General features: G+C 41.5%; 1 protein-coding gene across 1 annotated transcript; it reads right to left on the bottom strand.

Moving 5' to 3' along the window:
- Positions 1–1,450: 1,450 nt before the first annotated feature.
- Positions 1,451–21,425, bottom strand: LOC125444267 (vomeronasal type-2 receptor 26-like). Its single transcript, XM_048516695.1, has 11 exons — positions 21,168–21,425; positions 18,971–19,163; positions 18,284–18,630; positions 15,665–15,769; positions 14,485–14,606; positions 9,408–9,587; positions 7,787–8,078; positions 6,237–7,088; positions 4,418–4,645; positions 3,007–3,133; positions 1,451–2,385 (listed from the first exon to the last, which is right to left on the bottom strand). The coding sequence occupies exons 1-11, from the start codon at positions 21,423–21,425 to the stop codon at positions 1,451–1,453; spliced, it is 3,639 nt and encodes a 1,212-aa protein (XP_048372652.1).
- Between the last annotated feature and the right edge of the window lie 554 nt (positions 21,426–21,979).

The following is a 21,979-nucleotide window of genomic DNA, read 5'->3' on the forward strand; positions in this document are numbered from 1 at the left end:
AGCAGTCATCAACATTTAACATTCCACTTTTGACAATTTTCATAAGGAAAAAGTACAATAATAAAAATTACACACGCACAAATAGTAAAAAAATACAAGTACACAGACAATTCGGAGATGGCTAGCATTTAGATAGTGTGGAGGGGATAGGTTAGGGAAAGAGTAGGTTATTGTGGGTGATAGCCCTTGTCTTGAAGAGGAAAATTTCCAAAGGAGCAGAGTGCAAACAAGTGTTGAATTCCAAAAGAAAAGGATGTCTGATACACAGTGCAACTGAACCAAGGGAAAACCAGTCACACTGGACAAGGAATGGTCACATGGGCAGGCTAAATATAGCAAATTTTTCCTCCTTTCCAACCCAAAGAAGAGTTTCACTTCTCAGGGGGAAAGCAAAACCATTTGACAGAAGCGTATCTAGGGAAAATGTAGCCCAGTGATTAATCTGAGACAGCCCCCCCCCCCCGCCCAACAACCAAACACTTTTTTTGCACCAGATCTTGAAGTCAGTGTATGGACTCAAGGAGGAGGAAGGAAGAGGTGTGGGGGCAATTTTCTGCCCCCCATGTGACTAAATGGCCACAGTCCAGGGACATTTGACCCCATATGTCCCACTGGGCAGTAAACCCCTGCAGCTTCATGAGTTTAAACCAGGCAGCATTAAGCTTTTGATTAGATTTAGGTTGGAATTGATGACATTACAATTCTAGGGTATTCCAATGCAAAGTGAGGCTGAGTCGCACCTGGGAGTGGGACAGGAAGGGTATATAGGATCAAGTGAGGTAAAATTAGAACTCAGAAGACTCTTCAATTGCAACTTCAGAGACATTAACTGGCATTTGCTGATTGGCATTTGCATGCCCTTTATGAGCTGCAGGACAGGTGTGCACTTTGCAGAGCTTTGACAATTGTTGCCCAAATGTCATTCTCGAGGTTTCAGGAAAGGTGTGATTAGTTGCAATGAATACCAATATGGGAAAAGAGACTTGTCCAGGAGAAGCTCTTCCCGTGGCACCAAAGTTCAGACCTAGGATTTGGCATCCATCTTGCCCTGTACTGCTTATGGTACCATTGCAAATAGTAGTGGGACACTATTCTACAAAACAGCTCTAAGTATTTCTTCTTTCTACTATGTGAAAACATTGAGTAAGACCTCCTGCACCTCCCAACCTGAAGGTTTAAGCTGCCAGGAGGGGCAAGGGTTCTCCAGAACCTCACTGCAATCCAGTGCAATTTTAGATACTAAATGCATGTCAATATCAAACACTGAAAATCAGGCAATCGAAATGACTGCATGGATTACAGCAGCGAAGTGCATTCTCTCCCTGCACCAACTCGCTCACTCACACTACTTCTGATTCAATAGCAATGAAACTAGAACTTCTGTGAAGGTTTTTTCTGGGTACCACCTCAGAGGAAAACCCTCAGAAACATTCTGTGACTAAACTCTACGTTACTGGAGAAAAGAAATTACAGTGATGCACTTTGACTTTTTGCCCACATTGATCCTTCCTTGTTTATTTAACTCAGGTCTCAGCCAAATTATGTAGCATTTAGGAGTAAAAATTAAGCTAAGCAAACCAGCGCTGGAAGTTAAGATAGAGAAGATCTCCATGACCACCACATATTTCCCTTTGATACTCAGATAGACTGGAACAAATGATAGCCAAACACTACAAAAGACCAACATGCTGAAGGTGATGAACTTGGCTTCATTGAAAGTATCAGGTAGCTTCCTGGCAAGGAAAGCCACAAGGAAACTACCAATGGCCAGGAAACCCATATAACCCAACGTCAAGTAAAACAGAATCAAGGATCCTTCATTACATTCCAGGATGATTTCTCCAGTCATTGAGTGCATGTCAAAATCTGGGAATGGTGGACATGTTGCCAGCCACACAGCACAAAGTCCTCCTTGGACAAGGGAGCAGGAAACGACAATGCAGTTGGCCAGTCTTTTCCCCACCCATTTCCTTATTCTGCTTCCTGGTTTGGTAGCCATGAAAGCCAGAACCACAGTGATGGTCTTGGCCAGAATGCAAGAAATAGCCACCGAAAAGATCGTGCCAAAAGCAGGCTGGCGCAGCAGGCAGGTCACCATCTCTGGCTGGCCAATAAATAGCAAAGCACAAAGGAAGGAGAAGAGAAGGGAGATGAGAAGAGTGTAGGAGAGGCTTCGGTTGTTGGCTTTGACAGTTGGAGTGTTGTGGTGCTTTATAAATGTCCCCAGCACCACAGCTGTGATCACAGAGAGAGAAAGTGCAAAAATGGCTAAGCTGAGTCCCAAAGGTTCTTCATAAGACAAGAAAGTGATGTACTTGGAAATGCAAAAATCCCGTGTTTTACTTGGAAATTTTTCATCTGGGCATTGATAGCAGTCATTTGAGTCTGAAAAATGAAAATGGAAGGTTTCTTTCTAAATCTGATCTGAAACAGATGAACACATTGTAATTTACCCCCACAAACATTTTCCCCTCTTCAATATTGGAGGAGTTGTTCACTGCTGATCTTCTGAAATGTGGCAGAGAGGTGTTTATGAGCATTAAAGTTCAGGATGCTATGCAGTGTTCTCCACATCGCTAAGGTCTGAAAATATAAAAGGTTCAGAGCAGTCACAGTGACATCTATTGTTTTAACTGAACATGGTTATTAAGACACACATCCTTTCAAGACTGTAAGCAGACAACCACACAGGGGTGGTTAAGTGTAAATTTCAAGGCACAAGCCAAGTTTTGTGATCATAGTGAACAATTCCCTTCCAACATAGGATGACGGATTAGATACTCATCAGAACTTTCCACCATTATTCCTTCAGGACAGAGTATCTACGCATACACTCATATATCAGATTATAACCTGATCAGCTGCTTCCTCTTAGCTCATATCTCCCCAGCCTTTCTATCCATATTCAAAATGCAAACCCCAGTAATCATCCTGTGCTTTTGGTTTTGGAAGTATATTCCTATGGCTACAGCTAAATAGCCGGATCACTCTGTCCATACTTCTTACCCTTCTGGTCAGAAATCTTTCCTTCTGGACATGGGATGCAGTCATAGCAGCAAAATTGCTCTCCCTCCTTCACTCGCTTGCTGTAGCCAGGAGGGCAGCTGGCACTGCACACAGAAATGGGCTGCACCTGATCGAGAAAATGGCAGACGAGAACGATCATATGCAGACAAATTATCTAAAACCCTTGAAAGTATTAGAGAATATCAAAACTCTCACACAATTTTTGAAGCGTTTTTGAGGTGTGTCCATTATCCATAGCAAAACATGCATGTAATTTGGGGTAATAAAATATCACCACACTGACCCAGAAATCTCTGTCTGTGGTGGTAGAAGACAGTGTGTTTGACACAACACCCCAAGTTTAGACATACAGTTACACATGACAACGAATGTTTAGTTGGAGTTGATCCACACTTCAATAGTGAGTAACTTTTACCTGTTCTGCAACTTTAGGAAGGCATCATTCTCCTTTAATATTTCAAACAGGAAAAGGTACAGTTTGTAGCTGATATGTTAGACAACAGACATCACATTCAAGGAAAATATCTACCAGTTTGTTATTTGAGTTATTACGTTTTTTTCACCCTCAGCACATATCTGGCTGTGGTGAGGTTGACAATCTCCACCATGACTCATTGTTTGCACCAGCGTAACAATTTCTATAGTTCTCCCCTTCAGTGATTCCCTGGATCAGATCCCTTTGCCAGAGGTGGGGCTACAAGGGGACCGGGTGTGTGTGCGTTGCACCAGGCGTATGCCTGGGGGCGCAAAATTTTAATTTTTTTTTTGTATTTTAAATGTTTTTTTCCAGTTGTTGGCCTAGAGGAGATGCAGTTTTTAGGAATTTTTTGGGAGACTCTCCTGATGATATCACCTAAGTTAGGTGAGGTTTGGTTCAGGGGGTCAAAAGTTATGGACTCCCAAAGGGGGTGCCCCATCCCCCATTGTTTGCAAAGGGAGCTAGTCGGAGATGGGGGCTACACTATGGGGGTCCATAACTTTGGACCCCCTAAACCAAACTTCACCAAACCTGGGTGATATCATCAGGAGAGTCTTCTAAAGAAACCCTGAAATTTTGGTGCTGCTGGCATAAAAACTGTGCCCCCTGCAGGCCAAAAACTGAAAAAACTCTAAAAATACAAAAAAACACCAACGAACATGTTGGGGGGAGGGCACACAAAACTCAGATTTTGCACTGGGCTCCATTTTCCCTAGCTATGCCTCTGCCCTTTGCAAAAACCACTAAGACTTTTACCCTATTATATGACATTGACTTGGAGAAAGAAGCATATCAGTGGCAAAATCAGACTATTGGAAGTTTACAAGTGTCTGGTGAAATTCTTTTGCCCCCAGAAGTGAGACTCAGTGCTCGCCTGCAGCTTAAAGACATGACAAACTTTAGCACACCTACCTGGTTGAACCAGCTCGGCCATGTTATAATTTCCCCATTGATGGTGAAGGCACATTCTGGAGCAGTCTGGGCTTCCATTCTCCCTACCTTCACCCTATTAAAGGATTGGTTTGAGGAAATTACCCAATTCATAATGTCATATCCTGCTATCAATTCCCCATTCTCGTTCAATGAAACTTTGTTGCCAGTGCTGTCGTTAAATGCAAGCCCTCTGAGGAAGTCATGGAGCTAGGAGGAAAAGGAGAAATGTTTGGAAAAGACAGCAACTGCGCACTGGTGTGTTAGATCCTTGGCTGCCCATTCATTAAAGGAAGAAACTTGGGTTAACTTGGATGTATTCTTTCTCTATTAATCTCTTTAATTATTAGCTTTTGCCTAGTGTGGGTTGTTCTGTCTACTAAACTGCCAAAGGTCAGCTGCTGTTAAGAGACATTTTCTTTTCTCTACGACATATTTGTTTATGTAATCCCAGTTTCTCTTGGAAACTTCAGCCAATGGAAAAAATTATGGCTCCAGATTTGGTTAGTGGGGAGGAATGACAAAAAGGAAAGTAGAAATGCCTCCAGAATACTGGCCTTCACTTTCTACCAGGACAAATGGCCAGTAGACATAGATGAAAAAGGAGAAAAATTCAAACACAATTCCTACTCCCATCATCTAAATCATACTTAAATTGAATTTAAAATTAAAAGTAGGGTTTGACTCAGCAAAGAGAGATGAGGAATCAAAGCAGGGCAGATACACAGAACTTAACAGTACACAACACAACTCAAATTTGAAACCAAAAAAGCAATCAGGATCGACACTTCCTTTCTGAGGTCTTCCAAATATCTCCCATACTCTGCTGCAGCTTATCTGGCTCTCTGTGGTGGGGCTACTGCTGCTTTTCAGGCTATGTTTGTGTGTGTGTGATTTGTGTGCATGCCTTTGTGTGTCTGTGTGTGTCCATGTGTGTTGCTGCAGATCTTTTTAGGCTTCTTCTCAGGTCATTCTGTTGTCTTCCTTCAGACCCAGATGGATTCCCTCTACCTTTTCTCCTCACAACCCTTTATTTTCTTAAACGTCTCTCCTCTCCCCCGATCCCACATTGCAAAACATGAAAGAATAAATTGATAAATGGTGAACTCAGAGTGGGGAACAGCAACTAGACAAGAAGAAGAAGAAGAAGAAGAAGAAGAAGAAGAAGAAGAAGAAGAAGAAGAAGAAGAAGAAGAAGAAGAAGAAGAAGAAGAAGAAGAAGAAGAAGAAGAAGAAGAAGAAGAAGAAGAAGAAGAAGAAGAAGAAGAAGAAGAAGAAGAAGAAGAAGAAGAAGCTATTCACTCACATCATAATCAGTCTTAATTGCTGTGGGAAGAATTTGACTGGGCTCTATAAAGAGGACAGAATATTTCTAGGGAAGACCTAAGCAGACTTACACCTTCTTGGATCCATTGAAGTGTATAATTCTTCTTAGAACAGTACTATATATGAATTAAAAAGATAATAACTAATACAAAATATGACTGCATCAAGTTCAGAGACCTTAGGGCAGGGGTAGGGAACCTGCGGCTCTCCAGATGTTCAGGAACTACAATTCCCATCAGCCTCTGTCAGCATGGCCAATTGGCCATGCTGGTAGAACTGATGGTGTCGTTCCTGAACATCTCGGCTTTTGAGACCTATAAGAAACAGAAACTGCTGATTGAAACATGAACCAAAGAAAATAAGGGTAGGTGGGAATGGGACCACAGGAAGAGTGTGAGGAGACGCTTTACAGAACAGATTATGGCTTCTTCTGTCATTTACTGAAGCGCTTTTTCTCTACTTCCTCAAGCCTCACCTGCCATTGGTCCTGCCCAGGAAGAGTCAGCCCCTTTCTATTCATCATCATTCTATGCTTGCTGTGTAATGACTGCATGGCATGGACTGCATGGGCCACAGCATAGACAGCCCTGTAGATACTGTAGCTGTGCCTAGTCATGGTCATTTCAAAAATAAGCCCGGATAGACTTTCCAGCTTCTCTTCCCCTGTGCAGATATCATCTTTCACGTCATTCAAGATTTGATCTTGAAATACACAGGCAAAAGTATTTTGCCAGAAGTCCTTTATGAAACCATTGCCTTTTGCGTTAGAAGGGTTTCGGTTCATAACATAGTTCTGAAACTTAGGAAGATCACTGGAATGAACCGTGAAGGACAAAACACCATGGATTATGTCTGCTTCCCAAGTTCTTTGATAGACCGTTGAAATGAAGTCCATTTGACTTGACAGTATGTACACTTTTCCTTTGGTGCCCCAGTGTCCTTCTGACAGCCGCGGCAACCATCTCAAATCATTGACAGAATAAGATTGTCCAAACAGCACAAATACATTGCTTTTGCTCTCCATGACTTTAGTAATCATTCTTACTCCCTGGTGCCCCATATTTAAAAGCTCATCAGCAAAATTTGACCTGGGGCATCTTTCTATCAGGGCAATACAAATACCATGGTCGGAAAACATTGAAGACAATGTCTGCACAATCCTTTCCCCATTGTCATCATCCATAACAAGGATCCCTACCCAAGTCCACTTGAAATGTAACAGCAAGGCCAGGATCCCAACATACTGAAGTTTTTCATTCGGAGTCATCTGGTAGATGAAGTAGCCCAGAGATTTGTCCCTTATCACTGGAGAAGAGCCATAGGTGAGCTAAGACAAATATGTCTTTCTCAAGTTATCAGGCAATTATGTCAGGGTCATCTCCTTTCTACCTTTTTTAAATGCCATGCTCTGGATGTTCTAAGGGACTAGTGTAGCCCATGACATTTCAATGTTAGCATTTTCTTTCCAATGGAATTTCTGGACTTCATGGCCCAAGGAGCAAGAGCTCACTGAGCATGAGCAGTTGGCAAGTTTGCTCTTATGTTATCAACCACAAGAGCCCCATTCCCCTCTAGCAGTAGCCACAGCAGCACAATGACTTTATGTCAAATTGCTTCAAACTGGAGTCACAACGTTCAACGTAACGAACATTTAATATGAACACAACTTTACATCATAATGACCACATCATAATGGCTATGAACACAGCACAACTGTGCTTGACAGGCTCTCCAATACCCTTTAGGAAGGAAAGACACTCAAAACAATGGCAAATAATAAACTCTGGAAAAAGGTACAAAGAAATAATAAAGTGCGGGTCTGCTTTTCCCACATTTTGCAGTTCAGAAGTCCCTTACATTTATTCTTCTCTGTTACAAATGAACCATAAAGATGGGGGTGGGGATTGACAAAAAGTAAGGCCTGTCAGATTATTTACTTTTCTGAACTCTGCAATCAGATTTTGAAGAAAAAATAATTCGTCAATGAGATTTCAAATCCCCATACTGCAGCCATGTGCATCTTACCTGAGGAACCTTGTAGGTGCCCAATATAGTTGCCACGTGAAGTGAAATGTCACTATCCAGGCCTCCAATGACCGCTACCAGGTTATCCCAGGTGTCACATTTATAGTTGGGGACAAATGGGTCTTGTGAAGATGTAAGTCGCATTGTGGCACCAAAGGTCCATCTTCCATTGAAATAGCTGTCATAGATGTGGAAGCCCAAGGAGCAATTGGGTAATATCTGAGGGTTTTCATTGATCTCCTTTACTGCAAAGGCCAATGCCATAATGTGTTGGTAATTCTGAGGAACAATTCTGGAATGAGAATTGCATGCTGTATCAAGAGGGACATGGCACACTTTTGAAATATCATCATATCGTATTCTGCAGCTCCTTCATTTTTGTTATTAACAAGAGGAATACATGCTTGTGATCATTACACTTTGAATACTAAATAAACAGTTCTGTCTCCTGCTGAAAGAGCTGTAGCAACAAATGATGAAGCAATACCTGGAACAATAATCTTTTCAGTGAATTTAGCCAATGGTAGATTTATGTCATACTCCACATTTCTCTTCAATGGCTACCATAATCAAGCGTTGCTTACCACCCTGGTTGATATGGCATGGTACTTTACGGATATATTAAAAATGTTTTCAACACCTAGAACATATTGTAGATGGGAGGGGCTGGAGTTGTGTTTGCGGGAGGGCCAGTGGTTATAACTTGAATTTCTAGTTATGGTTTCTTTGCATTAACACATTAATTTCAATATTTATGATTAGGATATACATTTTATATGCTGAATAAGGATTCTTGAAAGACCTAAGTCTGTTTCAAGTCTTATTTACCATCTGCAAACAGGGAGCTGATTTTCAGCTCAGTATTCATTGACCAAATCTTTGCTATTCCACAGGTTCATTCAAGACAAAGGGAACTGGTATGGTTGAGTTGTAGAACATATTTATTTTGTATTCTGAAGTCCCTATATGGACAATTAAAAATTACTGGTAGTTGGTCATGGGAAACCCTTTTTCCAACAGAAACCACAAAGACCACCAACTGCCAGATACAGGAGTTAATACTAAGATCATTGGACTAAGCCTAACTAATTATATGTTTTCACATGGTGTTAGAAAGAGGAAGTAAGAGGGAACTAGTGATCTGTTAAACATTCTCTCTGAGTCTGGCTAATGAGTGATAAAAAAACTGGGTCCAGGAAATATGGTCACATTATGCAGAAACTATGCTAAACTTATAACTGCAAGTAGGGACAGACAACTCAGTAATCATAAAAGAAAATGAAAAATCAATGGCCTTTAGTAGAAGAAAAAGTTGAGTTTGGATTTATATCCCCTTTCTCTCCTATAGGAGACTCAAAGGGGCTTGCAATCTTGCCCTTCCCCCCTCACAACAAACACCCTTTGGGTTAGGTGGGGCTGAGAGAGCTCCGAAAAGCTGTGACGAGCCCAAGGTCACCCAGCTGGCGTGTGTGGGAGTGCACAGGCTAATCTGAATTCCCCAGATAAGCCTCCACAGGTCCGGGCTGACAGAGCTGGGAATCAAACCCAGTTCCTCCAGATTAGAATGCACCTGCTCTTAACTTACTACGCCACTGCTGCTTTAAAAAAGATAACTACTCACATAAGGTCTTCAAACAGTGCCAACTGAGAATATTCCTCAAATTCTATCGGATTGGCGATTGGCCAGCTAAAGAAGAAGCAGCTTAGCAACAAAGAGGTCTCTCCTGATTCTGCCGATACCTGTTGGAAATTGAGGATGCGGATCTCTGATCTTGCACTGAGCAACATGAGCCTGGCATATCTTGCAAGAAAGCAAAAGTGTCAACAACTCAAAGACCACCATCCTAAATGTATACATCTCTCTAGAAACGGATTCCACTTTGCTACCCGTGCAGCCATAAATCTAGAACACAAACTTACATAAATCACATAGATGTGTCTTTCTAGTCCCCGGGCCCCCGTTCTGAAAGCTATGGGGCAGATTTATGCCATTTATCAAGGACTGTAATATTAACTTTACTTGCGGCCTCTGAAGGTCTGTAGAGATTTTGGCAAGCTGATTATGGTCCTTCTGATAATTGAAAGGAAGGTAATAACACATGTAAAACTGGAAATGTCCCTCTGAACTCAAGAAAAAACATGTTATCACCTCAAAAATGAAGTGCTACTCTAGGCAGTACTACAAACTGCATGTCAAGCAAAACTCTCTGGACAATAAGAAAGGCCGATCTTAAGTACAAAAACATGGCCTACTAAAGCCAGAGTGAAAAGGATATTTTGATTCTTTGGCTGGTCTGTTCTAGAGTTGGATATGGACGAATGTTTTGGCATTTAAGAAATGAACACGTTTTTGTATTCTTTCAAAGAAACATGCCAGCTAGAAAACTACAGTTCTTTCAAGATTCAGTAACAAAATGTTTCCTTTTTTGTCTTCACTTCTCGTGGCCCCTTTTTATTATTTCCACCATTTTTATTCTCCCTCATTTGCTCCTCCTTTCTAATTTTGTACAGGGTGGTCTAATGTGCTCCAAATCATAGTTCAGCCTCTTCAATCTGCCAACCTTGCTATCAACAGTGAAGTAAACTAAAGTGATGCATCCATCATTCTGCATTGACTTCAACACATGATTTATCTCTTCACTCATCCATTCTAATCATATACACAAAGGATCTACACGAGAAAGAAAATGGAACTCATGCTCCACTCCTCCCCCATCTTGCAATCCTCCCTTTAAATAGGAATTATTAGAAAATAGAACAATTTTTTTAGGGTGACGTGGTGTAATAGAGTATGGGAAACTGGAATCCCTAATGACATCCTGGCGTCAAGGTCTTTGACTTACACCAAGCAATCTGGAGAAGGGTGGTATGCTTGCATAACACAAGAGAAATTAATCAGGGGATGGATCAATGTTTTCATATCTCTTCAATGGCAGCTTCAGATACATCTATTTGTTTATTTCGTTTTATATCCCTCCCTGCCACTTGGAGGCTCAGAGCAGTTATCAACATTTAAAATTCCACTTTTGACCATTTTCATTGGAAAAGAGTACAATAATACAAAATTACACATGCACAAATAGTAAAAAAAAAAAAAAAACCCACACACCACGAACGCCTGAAAATTTGGAGATTTCTAGCATTTTACACTTAGGGAAATGAGGGAAGATCTGCCTGGAGAGGAAGGTTTAAGAATAACATGGAGCGTTCCTAAAAAGAGTTTCTCTTGTTCATTATAATGTGACTGCCGATCTGGTTGCAAAACACTTGAGCCATTCTTTGTTGTTTCTCTTGCCCTAAATACAATAAGATATGCATGAAATACATTGATTCCATTTATTTTGCAATGTTCTCAGGTGGCAATAGGTGTGCTATAAGATACCCAAATCTCCTGAACAGCTCTTGATGTACTCTCTTTCACACATGTGAAACTGTTGCAGAATTTTATACTGGAAATTGAAGTAATTTTAACTGTATTTTCTTAACCTTGTTTTGTTTTAAAATTTTGTCCTGTTTTATATGCCAATAAAGGCTTGTGTTGTTGTTGTTGTACATAGAAATGAGGAGATATGTTTGGGAAAGAGTAGGTTGTTGTGGATGATAGCCACCCTGTCTCTTGAGAGAGGATAAAAGATACAAAGGGAGCAGAATCCAACAATTGTGTTGAATTCCCAAAGAAAGAAGGGGATGTCTGATGACATACTGTGCAAGTAGTGATCCAAGAGACAGACCAGTCACAATTAAGGAAAAGGGGATGCTCATGTGAGGCAAACTGAGATGATAGGAAATTTTTTACTCTCGGTATTGATACTCAGTGTTCCTAACGAAGGCATGAGAGCTTTGGTTTTACAGGTGAGAGAGCAAAAGCAATCTTGCCAGAAGTTTAAGCCAGAGAGCATTCAGCTTTTGATTAGATTCAGGTTGGAATTAATGAAATCACAATTTTTGTTTTGTATTCTAATAGTTCCAAAAGCGAGTTGAGGCTGAGGTTATATAAGGACTGAGAGGCAGAAAAGGTGCGGGCATAGGGATTAAGTGAGGTCAGATTAGAACTCAGAAGACTCTTCGATGGCAACTTCAGAGACATTAATTGGCATTTTGCTGATTGGCTTTTCTTGTCCCTTTACTGGACATGGACATGTTTTGCACTTTGTATCAAGCTTGTGACCATTTATGTCAAATATAACACTCTTGAAGATTTCCCAGGAAAGATGTGGGATGGGTTGTGATAAATACTAACGTGGGGAAAAAGACTTGTGCAGGAGAAGCTCTTCCCCTGGCACCAAAGTTCAGACCTAGGATTTGGCCTCCATCTTGCCCTGTACTGCTTATGGTACCATTACAAATAGTAGGAGGACACTCTTCTACAAAACAGCACCCCTTGAAGTAGTTCTTTCAACCACGTGAAAACACATTGAGTTAGACCTCCTGCACCTCCCAACCTGAAGGTTTAAGCTGCCAGGAGGGGCAAGGATTGCACAGAACCCCATTGCAGTCCAGTCCAGTCCAGTCCAGTCCAGCCCTGTTTGCTTGTTTGCTTGTTTGCTTGTTTGCTTGTTTGCTTGTTTGTTTGTTTGTTTGTTTGTTTATATGCCACCCCATCCCCTGAGGGCTCCCAACTTGAAGGTTTAAGCTGCCAGGAGGGGCAAGGATTGCACAGAACCCCATTGCAGTCCAGTACAGTTTTTTAAATTTATTTATTTGTTTGTTTGTTTGTTTGTTTATATGCCACCCCATCCCCTGAGGGCTCCCAACTTGAAGGTTTAAGCTGCCAGGAGGGGCAAGGATTGGACAGAACCCCATTGCAGTCCAGTACAGTTTTTTAAATTTATTTATTTGTTTGTTTGTTTGTTTGTTTGTTTGTTTGTTTGTTTGTTTGTTTGTTTGTTTGTTTGTTTGTTTGTTTGTTTGTTTGTTTGTTTGTTTGTTTGTTTACCGCCCCATCCCCTGAGGGCTTTGGGCGGTGAACAGCAGAATAATGCTACATAGACGGCAATAAAAATTAATATAGTTAGTTTTAGGGAGTAAAAGCATGTCAATATCTTGAAATACATCAATCATTGAAAATAAGGCAATCGAAATGACTTCATGGATGACAGCAGCAAAGAGCATCCGCTCCCTAACCCTACCCATTTATTCAAACTACTTCTACTCTTTAATGCCAAGTGGAACTCCACAACTCTCTAAGTGAAGGCTAGTTTTTTTGATGGAGTAATTTCCAACAAAAGAGGAAAACCCTCAGAAACATTCTCAGGTGACTAAACATAACTCTACTAAACTGGAGAAAGGAAATTACAGTTGTGCACTTTGGCTTTTTGCCCGCATTAATCCTTCCCTGTTGTTTAACTCCAGGGCCCTCCAGGAGACAAATGATATAGGCACATTTAGGGGATAAAAAATTAAACTAAAGCGAAACCAGCACTGGAAGTTAAGATAGAGAAGAATCTCAGCCTTAGCTACCATGTATTTTCCCCTTTTATTGCTCAGGTAAGGTTGGAACACAAAGGATGACCAATATAACTGCAAACACTACCAAACCATACTGAAGGTGATGAACTATGGCAACTTCATTGAAAGTATCAGGTAGCTTCCCTGGCAAGGAAAGCCACAAAGGAAACTAACAATGGCCAGGGAAATGAGCCCATATAGCCCAACAACATGCAGTAAAAGTAAACAGGAATCAAGGGATCCTTCATTACATTCCAGGATGAAGTTTCTTCCAGTTTACTGAGTGCATGGCTCCAACATCTAGAGAGAATGGAGGGAGAGGTTGCCAGCCACCACGGCACAAAGTCCTCCTTGGACAAAGGGAGCAGGAAAAGAACAATGCAGTTGGCGAGTCTTTTCCCTAACCCATTTCCTTAACCACCAAACTTCCTGAAGTTTAGAAATTGGCTAAGTGAAAGTTTTGGCCACAACAACAGTGATGGTCTTGGCTTCAGGAATGAAATAAGCCACACCGAAGTAAGATGATGGCAAAAGCAGTCCTGAAACAGCTTAGCGAACAGGGTCACCATCTCTGGCTGGCCAATGAAAAGCAAAGTACAAAGGAAACAAAGCAGAAGAGACCAAGGGAGACTTCCGGTAGGGTGTGAGGACTCAAGTCATGGTTATTGAAGCACTGAGCAATTGGAGTAAGTTGTGCAGTGCTTTATAAAATGTTCCCAGCACCACAGCTGTGATCACAGAGAGAGAGAGAAAGCGCCAAAATGGTAGCAAAGTTGAGTCCTGTAAAGGTTCTTCTATAAGACAGAGAAGGTGGATGGTCTTGGGAATGCAAAAATCCCGTGTTTCACTTGGAAATTTTTCATCTGGGCATTGATAGCAGTCATTCGAGTCTGAAAAATGAAAATGGAAGGTTCCTTTCAAAATTTTGGTTAAGTGTAAATTTCAAAGCACGGGCCAAGTTTTGCAATCACTGTGAACAACTCTCCTCCAGCATAGGAAGATGGATTTAGTTCTCATCAGAACTTTCCACCATTATTCCTTCAGGACCCAGAGTATCTCGCGCACACTCATATATCAGATTATAACCTGATCAGCTGCTTCCCTCTTAGCTCATTATCTCCCCAGCCTTTTCTATCCATATATTCAAAGATATGCAAAACCCCAGTAAATCATCCTGTGCTTTTGGTTTTTTAGAGTATATTCCTATGGCTACAGCTAAATAGCTGGATCACTCTGTCCATACTTCTTACACCTTCTGGTCACTGTGAAATCTTTCCTCTTCTGGACATGCTGGGATGATGCAGTCATAGCAGCAAAATTGCTCTCCCTCCTTCACTTCTCGCCTTGCTGTAGCCAGGAGGGCAGCTGGCCACTGCACACAGAAATGGGCTGCACCACAATGATCAGAAAATGGCAGGCGAGAATCGATCATTATGCAGACAAAATTCATCTTAAAACCCCTTGAGAGAAGTGATAGAGAATATCAAAACTCTCACACAATTTTGGAAAGCTGCTTTTTATGTGTTTTGAGGTGTGTCCATTATCCATTATGCAAAACATGCATGTAATTTGGGAGGGTAATAAAATATCACCACACTGACCCAGAAATCTCTGTCTGTGGTGGTAGAAGACAGTGTGTTTGACACAACACCCCAAGTTTAGACATACAGTTACACATGACAACGAATGTTTAGTTGGAGTTGATCCACACTTCAATAGTGAGTAACTTTTACCTGTTCTGCAACTTTAGGAAGGCATCATTCTCCTTTAATATTTCAAACAGGAAAAGGTACAGTTTGTAGCTGATATGTTAGACAACAGACATCACATTCAAGGAAAATATCTACCATTTTGTTATCTGGGTATTGTTTTTTTTGCCCTCAGCACATATCTGACTGTGATGAAGTCAACATTCTCCCCTGCAGCTGATAGTTTGTGCCAGCACAACAATTTCTGTAGTTCCCCACTTCAGTGATTCCCTGGATCAGGTCCCTCTACAAAAACCACTAAGATTTTTACCCTTTTATTGACTTAAAGAAGCATATCAGTGGCAAAATCAGACTATTGAAAGCTTACAAGTGTCCGGGGAATTTCTTTTGCCATCAGGAGTGACACTTAGGCTGATTCCGCATGGGTCAAAAACAGCAGTGTGAAAACGGTGTGAAAATGGTGTAAAAGGGTTTAAAACAGTGTAAAAGGGTTTAAACTGTTTTCACACCGTTTTCACACCGCTTTTTTTGGCCCATGCGGAATCAGCCTTGGTGTTCGTCGACAGTTTAAAGTCACCACAAACTTTAGCAAACCCACCTGATTAAACCAACTTGGCCATGTTATAATTTCCCCATTGATGGTGAATGCAAGTTCCGGAGCAGTCTGGGCATCCATCCTCCCAACCTTCACTCTATTAAAGGATTGGTTTGAGGAAATTACCCAATTCATAATGTCATATCCAGCTACCAATTCCCCATTCTCGTTCAATGAAAGTTTGTTGCCAGTGCTGTCGTTAAATGCAATCCCTCTGAGAAAGTCATGGAGCTAGGAGGAAAAGGAGAAATGTTTCAAAAAGACAGCAACTGAGCCTCGGAGTGTTAGATTCTTAGCTGCCCATTCCTTAAAGGAAGAAACTTGTGTTCATTTGGTTTTATTCATTCACAGGAAGCAAAGGGTGGGTGTAAATGGGAAGTTCTCACAATAGAGAGATGCAGGGGGTGTCCCCCAAGGATCTGTTTTGGGACCAGTGCTCTTTAACCTGTTCATAAAGGACCTGGAAGTAGGGGTGGGTAGCATGGTGGCCAAGTTTGCAGATGATACCAAATTATGAGGGGTGTGTTAACCACAAAGGATTGTGAAGAGCTCAAAGCAGACCTTTATAAATTAGGTGAGTGGGCTAAGAAATGGCAAATGTAGTTCAATGTAGCAAAATGTAAAGGGATGCACATAGCGGCAAAAAATCCAAACTTCACATACACGCTACAGGGTCAGTTCTATCACTCACAGACCAGGAAAGGAATTTGGGTGCCTTAGTTGATAGTTCCATGGGAATGGATAGTTGCATGGCAGCTGTGAAAAGGCAAACTCTATGTTGGGGATAATTAGGAAAGGCATTGATAATAAATCTGCAAAGCTTGTCATGCCCTTATATAAAGCAGTGGTGCGACCTCCCTTGGAGCACTGTGTTCAGTTGTGGTTGGATATCAAAGAGATAGAAAAAGTGCAGAGAAGGGCAATGAGGATGATTGAGGGATTGGAGCGCCTTCCTTATAAGGAGAGGCTGCAGCGTTTAGGACTCTTTAGTTTGGAGAGGAGACTTCTGAGGGGTGATATGATTGAAGTCTATAAAATTATGCATGAGGTAGAAAATGTCAACAGAGGGAATTTTTTTCTCTCTTTTTCACAATACTAGAACCAGGGGGCGTACATTGAAAATGCTGGGGGGAAGAATTAGGACTAATAAAAGGAAATATTTCTTCACGCGTGATTGGTGTTTGGAATATGCTGCCACAGGAGGTGGTGATGGCCAATAACCTGGATAGCTTTAAAAGGGGGCTTGGACAGATTTATGGAGGAGAAGTAGATCTATGGCTACCAATCTTGATCCTTAATCTGAGATTGCAAATGTCTTAGCAGACCAGGTGCTCAGCAGCAGCAGCAGCAGCAGCAGCAGCAGGCCATTGCTTTCACAGCCTGCATGTGAGCTCACAAAGGCATCTGGTGGGCCCTGCAAATAGCAGAGTGCTGGACTAGATGGACTCTGGTCTGATCCAGCAGGTTTTTTCTTATGTTCTTATGTTCTTACTATTGATCTCTATACTGACTAGCTTTTGCTGCTGCCCTAGGGTGGTCTGTCCTGTGTACTAGACTGCCCAAAGTCTGCTGGTGTTAAGAAACATTTTCTTTTGTCTATAATAGGTAACTATATTTGCTTATCTCCTGGTAACCTAATCCGATGGAAGAAATTATGAGTCCAGGTTTGGTTAATTCAAACCCATTTCCTACTCCAATCATACTTAAATTGAATTTAAAATTAAAAGTAGGGTTTGATTCAACAAAGAGAGATGAGGAATCAAAGCAGGACACAGATACACAGAACTAAACATTATACAACACAACTCAAAATTGAACCCAAAGAGGTGATCAGCATCGATACTGCCTTTCTGAAGCCTTCTGGATATCTCCCATACTCTGCTGCGGCTTGTCTGGCTCTCTGTGGTGGGCTGCTGCTGCTTTTCAGGCTACATTTCAGTGTGTGTGATTTGTTTGCAGGGCTTTGTGTGTCTGTGTGTGTCCATGTGTGTTGGTGCAGATCCTTTTAGGCTCCTACTCGGGTCATTCTGTTCTCTGCGGCTCATTCCGCACATGCAGAATGATGCACTTTCAAACTGCTTTCAGTGCTCTTTTGAAGCTGTGCGGAATGGCAAAATCCACTTGCAAACAGTTGTGAAAGTGGTTTGAAAACACATTATTTTGCGTGTGCGGAAGGGGCCTGTGCTTCAGCCCAGATGACTTCTCTCTACTTTTTCTTCTCATAGCCGTCTTTTTTCAGGACTCTCCACTCCCTTGACCCCACTTTGCATCAAAGGAGTCAAATCCACAGTGTCACACTTATGACAAAACATGAAGGAATAAATTGATAAATGGTGAACTCAGAGTTCAGAAGACCAGAAGGTGAAGATCCAAATACCTCACATCATAATCGGTTTTAATTGCTGAGGCAAGAATTTCATTGGGCTTTATAAACTGGAGAGATCATTTCCAGGGCAGTTCTAAGCAGAATTACACCCTATTAGATCCACTGACATGTATAATTCTTCTTAAAATTGCACTAGATCGGAATTTAAAAGGTAATAACTATTACAAAATATGAATGCATCAAGTTCAGTGGTCACAGGAGAAAACAGAAACTGCTGATGGACACATGAACCAAAGAAAATAAGGGAAGTTGAGAATGGGAGCACAGGAAGAGTGTGAGGAGTCTCTTTACAGCTCAGATTATGGCTTCTTGGGACATTTGCTGAAGTGCTTTCTCATCTCTGCTTCCTCAAGCCTCACCTGCCAGTGGTCCTGCCCAAGAAGAGTCAGCCCCATTCTATTCATCATCGTTCTATGCTTGCTGTGTAATGAATGCATGGCATGGACCGCATGGGCCACAGCATAGACAGCCCTGTAGATGCCGTAGCTGTGGCTAGTCATGTTTATCTCAAAGAAAAGCCCGGGTAGACTTTCCAGCTTCTCTTTCCCTGTGCAGATACCACCTTCCAACTCATCCAGAACTTCATCTTGAAATACACAGTTAAAAGCATGTTGCCAGAAGTCCTTTATGAAACCATCTCCTTTTGCATTAGAAGGGTTTCGGTTCATAATATAGTTCTGAAACTTAGGAAGATCTCTGGAAAGAACTGTGAAGGACAAAACACCATGGATTATGTCTGTATCCAAAGTCCTTTGATAGACCATTGAAATGAGGTCCATTTGACTTGACAGTATGTACACTTTTCCTTTGGTTCCCCAGTGTCCTTCTGTCAGCTGTGGCAACCATCTCAAATCAATGACAGAATAAGATTGTCCAAACACCACAAATACATTGCTTTTGCTCTCCATGACTTTAGTAAATATTCTTGCTCCCTCGTGCATCACATTTGAATGCTCCTCTCTACTCGCAAAGAAACTTTCCTGACCCTGGGACATCCTTTCTATCAAGGGCAATGCAAAATACCATGTAGTGGGGAAAACATTGACGTGAAAACCATATGGTCTGCACAATCCTTTCCCCATTGTCATCATCCATAACAAGGATCCCTACCCAAGTCCACTTGAAATGCAGCAGCAAGGCCATGATCCCAACATACTGAAGTGTTTCATTTGGTGCCATCTGGTAAATGGAATAGCCCGGAGATATGTTCCTCATCACTGAAGCAGAGCCATAGGTGAGCTAAAGATAGATATGTGGAAGGAAGAGAGTTATCAAAACAGTTTGCGTATGTATCTCAGCACTCATCCCAAGAACACTTTCAGGTCACTTTCTGATGTGTTGCATAAGGGAATGAGAAGGAGAGAATGGTGAGTCACCTTTATCCAACTAACAGGTTAGACTCAAGCAGACCTTCTGCTTTCTACCTTTTTAAAATGCCATGCTCTGGATGTTCTAAGAGACTAGTGTATCCCATGATGTTTTAATGTTAGCATTTGATTTCCATTGGAATTATGGCACAGGGAGCAAAAGCTCACTGAGCATGAACAGTTGGTAAGTTTGCTCATATGTTATCGCCTGCAACAGCCCCATTCTCCTCTAGCAGTAGCCAGAGCAGCAAGAACTTCTGAATTACAAAAGGGGGGAAAGTAGATCTGCCCTACAAGCTAAAGTTTTGAACACTGTTTTGTCAAAGGCTTTCACGGCCAGAATCACTGGAGTGTTATTGGGTTTGCGGCCTGTGTTCCAGTAGCATTTTTTTCCTGATGTTTCGGTTGCATCAGTGGCTGGCATCTTCAGAGGATCTTCATTTTGAACTTTATTTTTTCTTTGTACTATTATGCACTGTTTATTATTTGCCATTGTTTTGAGTATCTTTCCTGTCTACCTCAGTTGTGCTGTGCTCATAGCCATTATGATGGAGCCATTATGATGTAAAGGTGTGTTCATATTGAATGTTTGTTTCCTTGAACATTTTTATTCCAGCTTGAAACAATTTGACATAAAGTTGTTGCGTTACCTTGAACATGGTTATTCCAGGCCACAAGGGTGCTGTAATTTAAGTGATATTAAAGCCCCCAGTGCTGCAATAAGTAGCCATGGGTCTGCTGGGTTATACTAACATGGGATTCCTATGTTTCCACAGTTCAGAGGGTGACAGTTGTCATTTTGAAGTTTGGGGTCCCTGGCTAGGTACAGAAAGGACAGCCTATCTGGGAATGGTGGAATCGGTTGTTGTAGAGCACGTTTCACATGTGTAGATACTGGACTACCATCTTGACATCCCTCAAAACGTGATTCTGCCTTTACACCAAGCTCAAGATGTCTGGCTGATTCCGCATGGGCCAAAAACAGTGGTGGGGAAATGGTGGGAAAACAGTATAAACCCTTTTACACCATTTTAAACCTCTTTACACCATTTTCACACCATTTTCAGACTGCTGTTTTTGGCCCAATCGGAATCAGCCTCAGAGACCACACAGTGTGCACATGCTCACAGATATTGGTATGGTGCTACCCATTTAAATGTGGTGTGTCATTGTTCCTTATTGGCTGGGGTACAATCCAGTTTTATGTTTTCAGCTCATATTTACATCAAACAATCTACTGCTGCGAAAAACGTCAATCAGCATTACCCTCTGCATATAAAACTTTGGTAACATTTTCCCTACAAGGGCAGAGGGAAGCCACCCTGTATCTTATAGGTCCTTTATTTCTGTAGAAAACGTTATGGGTTAAAAAGGCGGATTTGTAGACGGCTTCGTAGATACACGAGCCCACCCGCTTACCCACCCAACTAACCAGCATGAAAACACATGTCCAGAACAAGTGATGGAGGCTATTTCGTGAATCGGAAGTTCTCCCTCAAGCCCTCATTATTGCTTTGATATCTTACGGAGATTGAAGGGTCTTTGTTTTTGGTCCATTAAAACTAATTGTAGCCAGCTCTGGGTTAGGAAAATCCTGAAACTTTGGACACTTATACACTATTGTGAGGAATGTTTAAACAATCTTCCCGTATTACAGAGCTCTAGGTATCCTTCACTCTACACATAAATTGCATCTGTATACCCGGCCACTTTTTCTTCTCAATTAAAAAATGAAGCACAAAGATGGGGGCAGGGAATCATAAAAAGTAAGGCCAGACTGATTATTTATTTTTTAAGCTCCACAATCAATTCTGGAAGAAAATATTATTTATCAATGAAATATGAAATCCCTACACTCCAGAAACACATATCTTACCTGAGGAACCTTGTAGGTGCTCAGTATAGTTGCAACATGACGTGAAGTGTCACTGTCCAGGCCTCCAATGACCGCTACCAGGTTATCCCGGGTGTCACATTTGTAGGTGGGGACAAATGGGTCTCGTGAAGATGTAAGTCGCATTGTGGCACCAAAGGTCCATCTTCCGTTGAAATAGCTGTCATAGATGTGGAAGCCCAAGGAGAAATTGGGTAATATCTGAGGGTTTTCATTGATCTCCTTTACTGCAAAGGCCATTGCAACAATGTGTTGGTAATTCTGAGGAATAACTCTGGAATGAGAATTGCATGCTGTATCAAGAGGGACATGGGACACTTTTGATAAATCATACTGTATTCTGCAGCTCCTTCGTTTTTGTTATTTACTAGAAAAATACATGCTTGTGCTTGCTACATATTGAACACTAAATAAACAGTTCTGTCTCCTGCTGATAGAGCAGCAGCTAAAAATGATGAAGCAGGAGCTGGAACAGTCATCCTTCTCAATGAATTTAGCCAATGGTAGATTTATGTCATACCCCACATTTCTCTTCAATGGCTACCCAAATCATGTATTGCTTGCCACCATGGTTGATATGGCATCGTACTTCATGGGTATACTAAAAATGTTTTCAACACTGGCCCATATTGCTGAAGGGAGGGACCACTGCGTTGTGTTTGGGTGAGGGTGAGCGGTTATACCTTGAATAGATAGTTATGGTTTCTTCAAATTAACACATGCGTTTTATTATGTATGATGACGATATACATTTCATATGCTGAACAAGGATTCTTGAAAAACCTTAGTCTCCC

Source organism: Sphaerodactylus townsendi, linkage group LG15 (assembly GCF_021028975.2).
Source record: "Sphaerodactylus townsendi isolate TG3544 linkage group LG15, MPM_Stown_v2.3, whole genome shotgun sequence".
NCBI classification, from domain to species: Eukaryota; Metazoa; Chordata; class Lepidosauria; order Squamata; family Sphaerodactylidae; genus Sphaerodactylus; species Sphaerodactylus townsendi.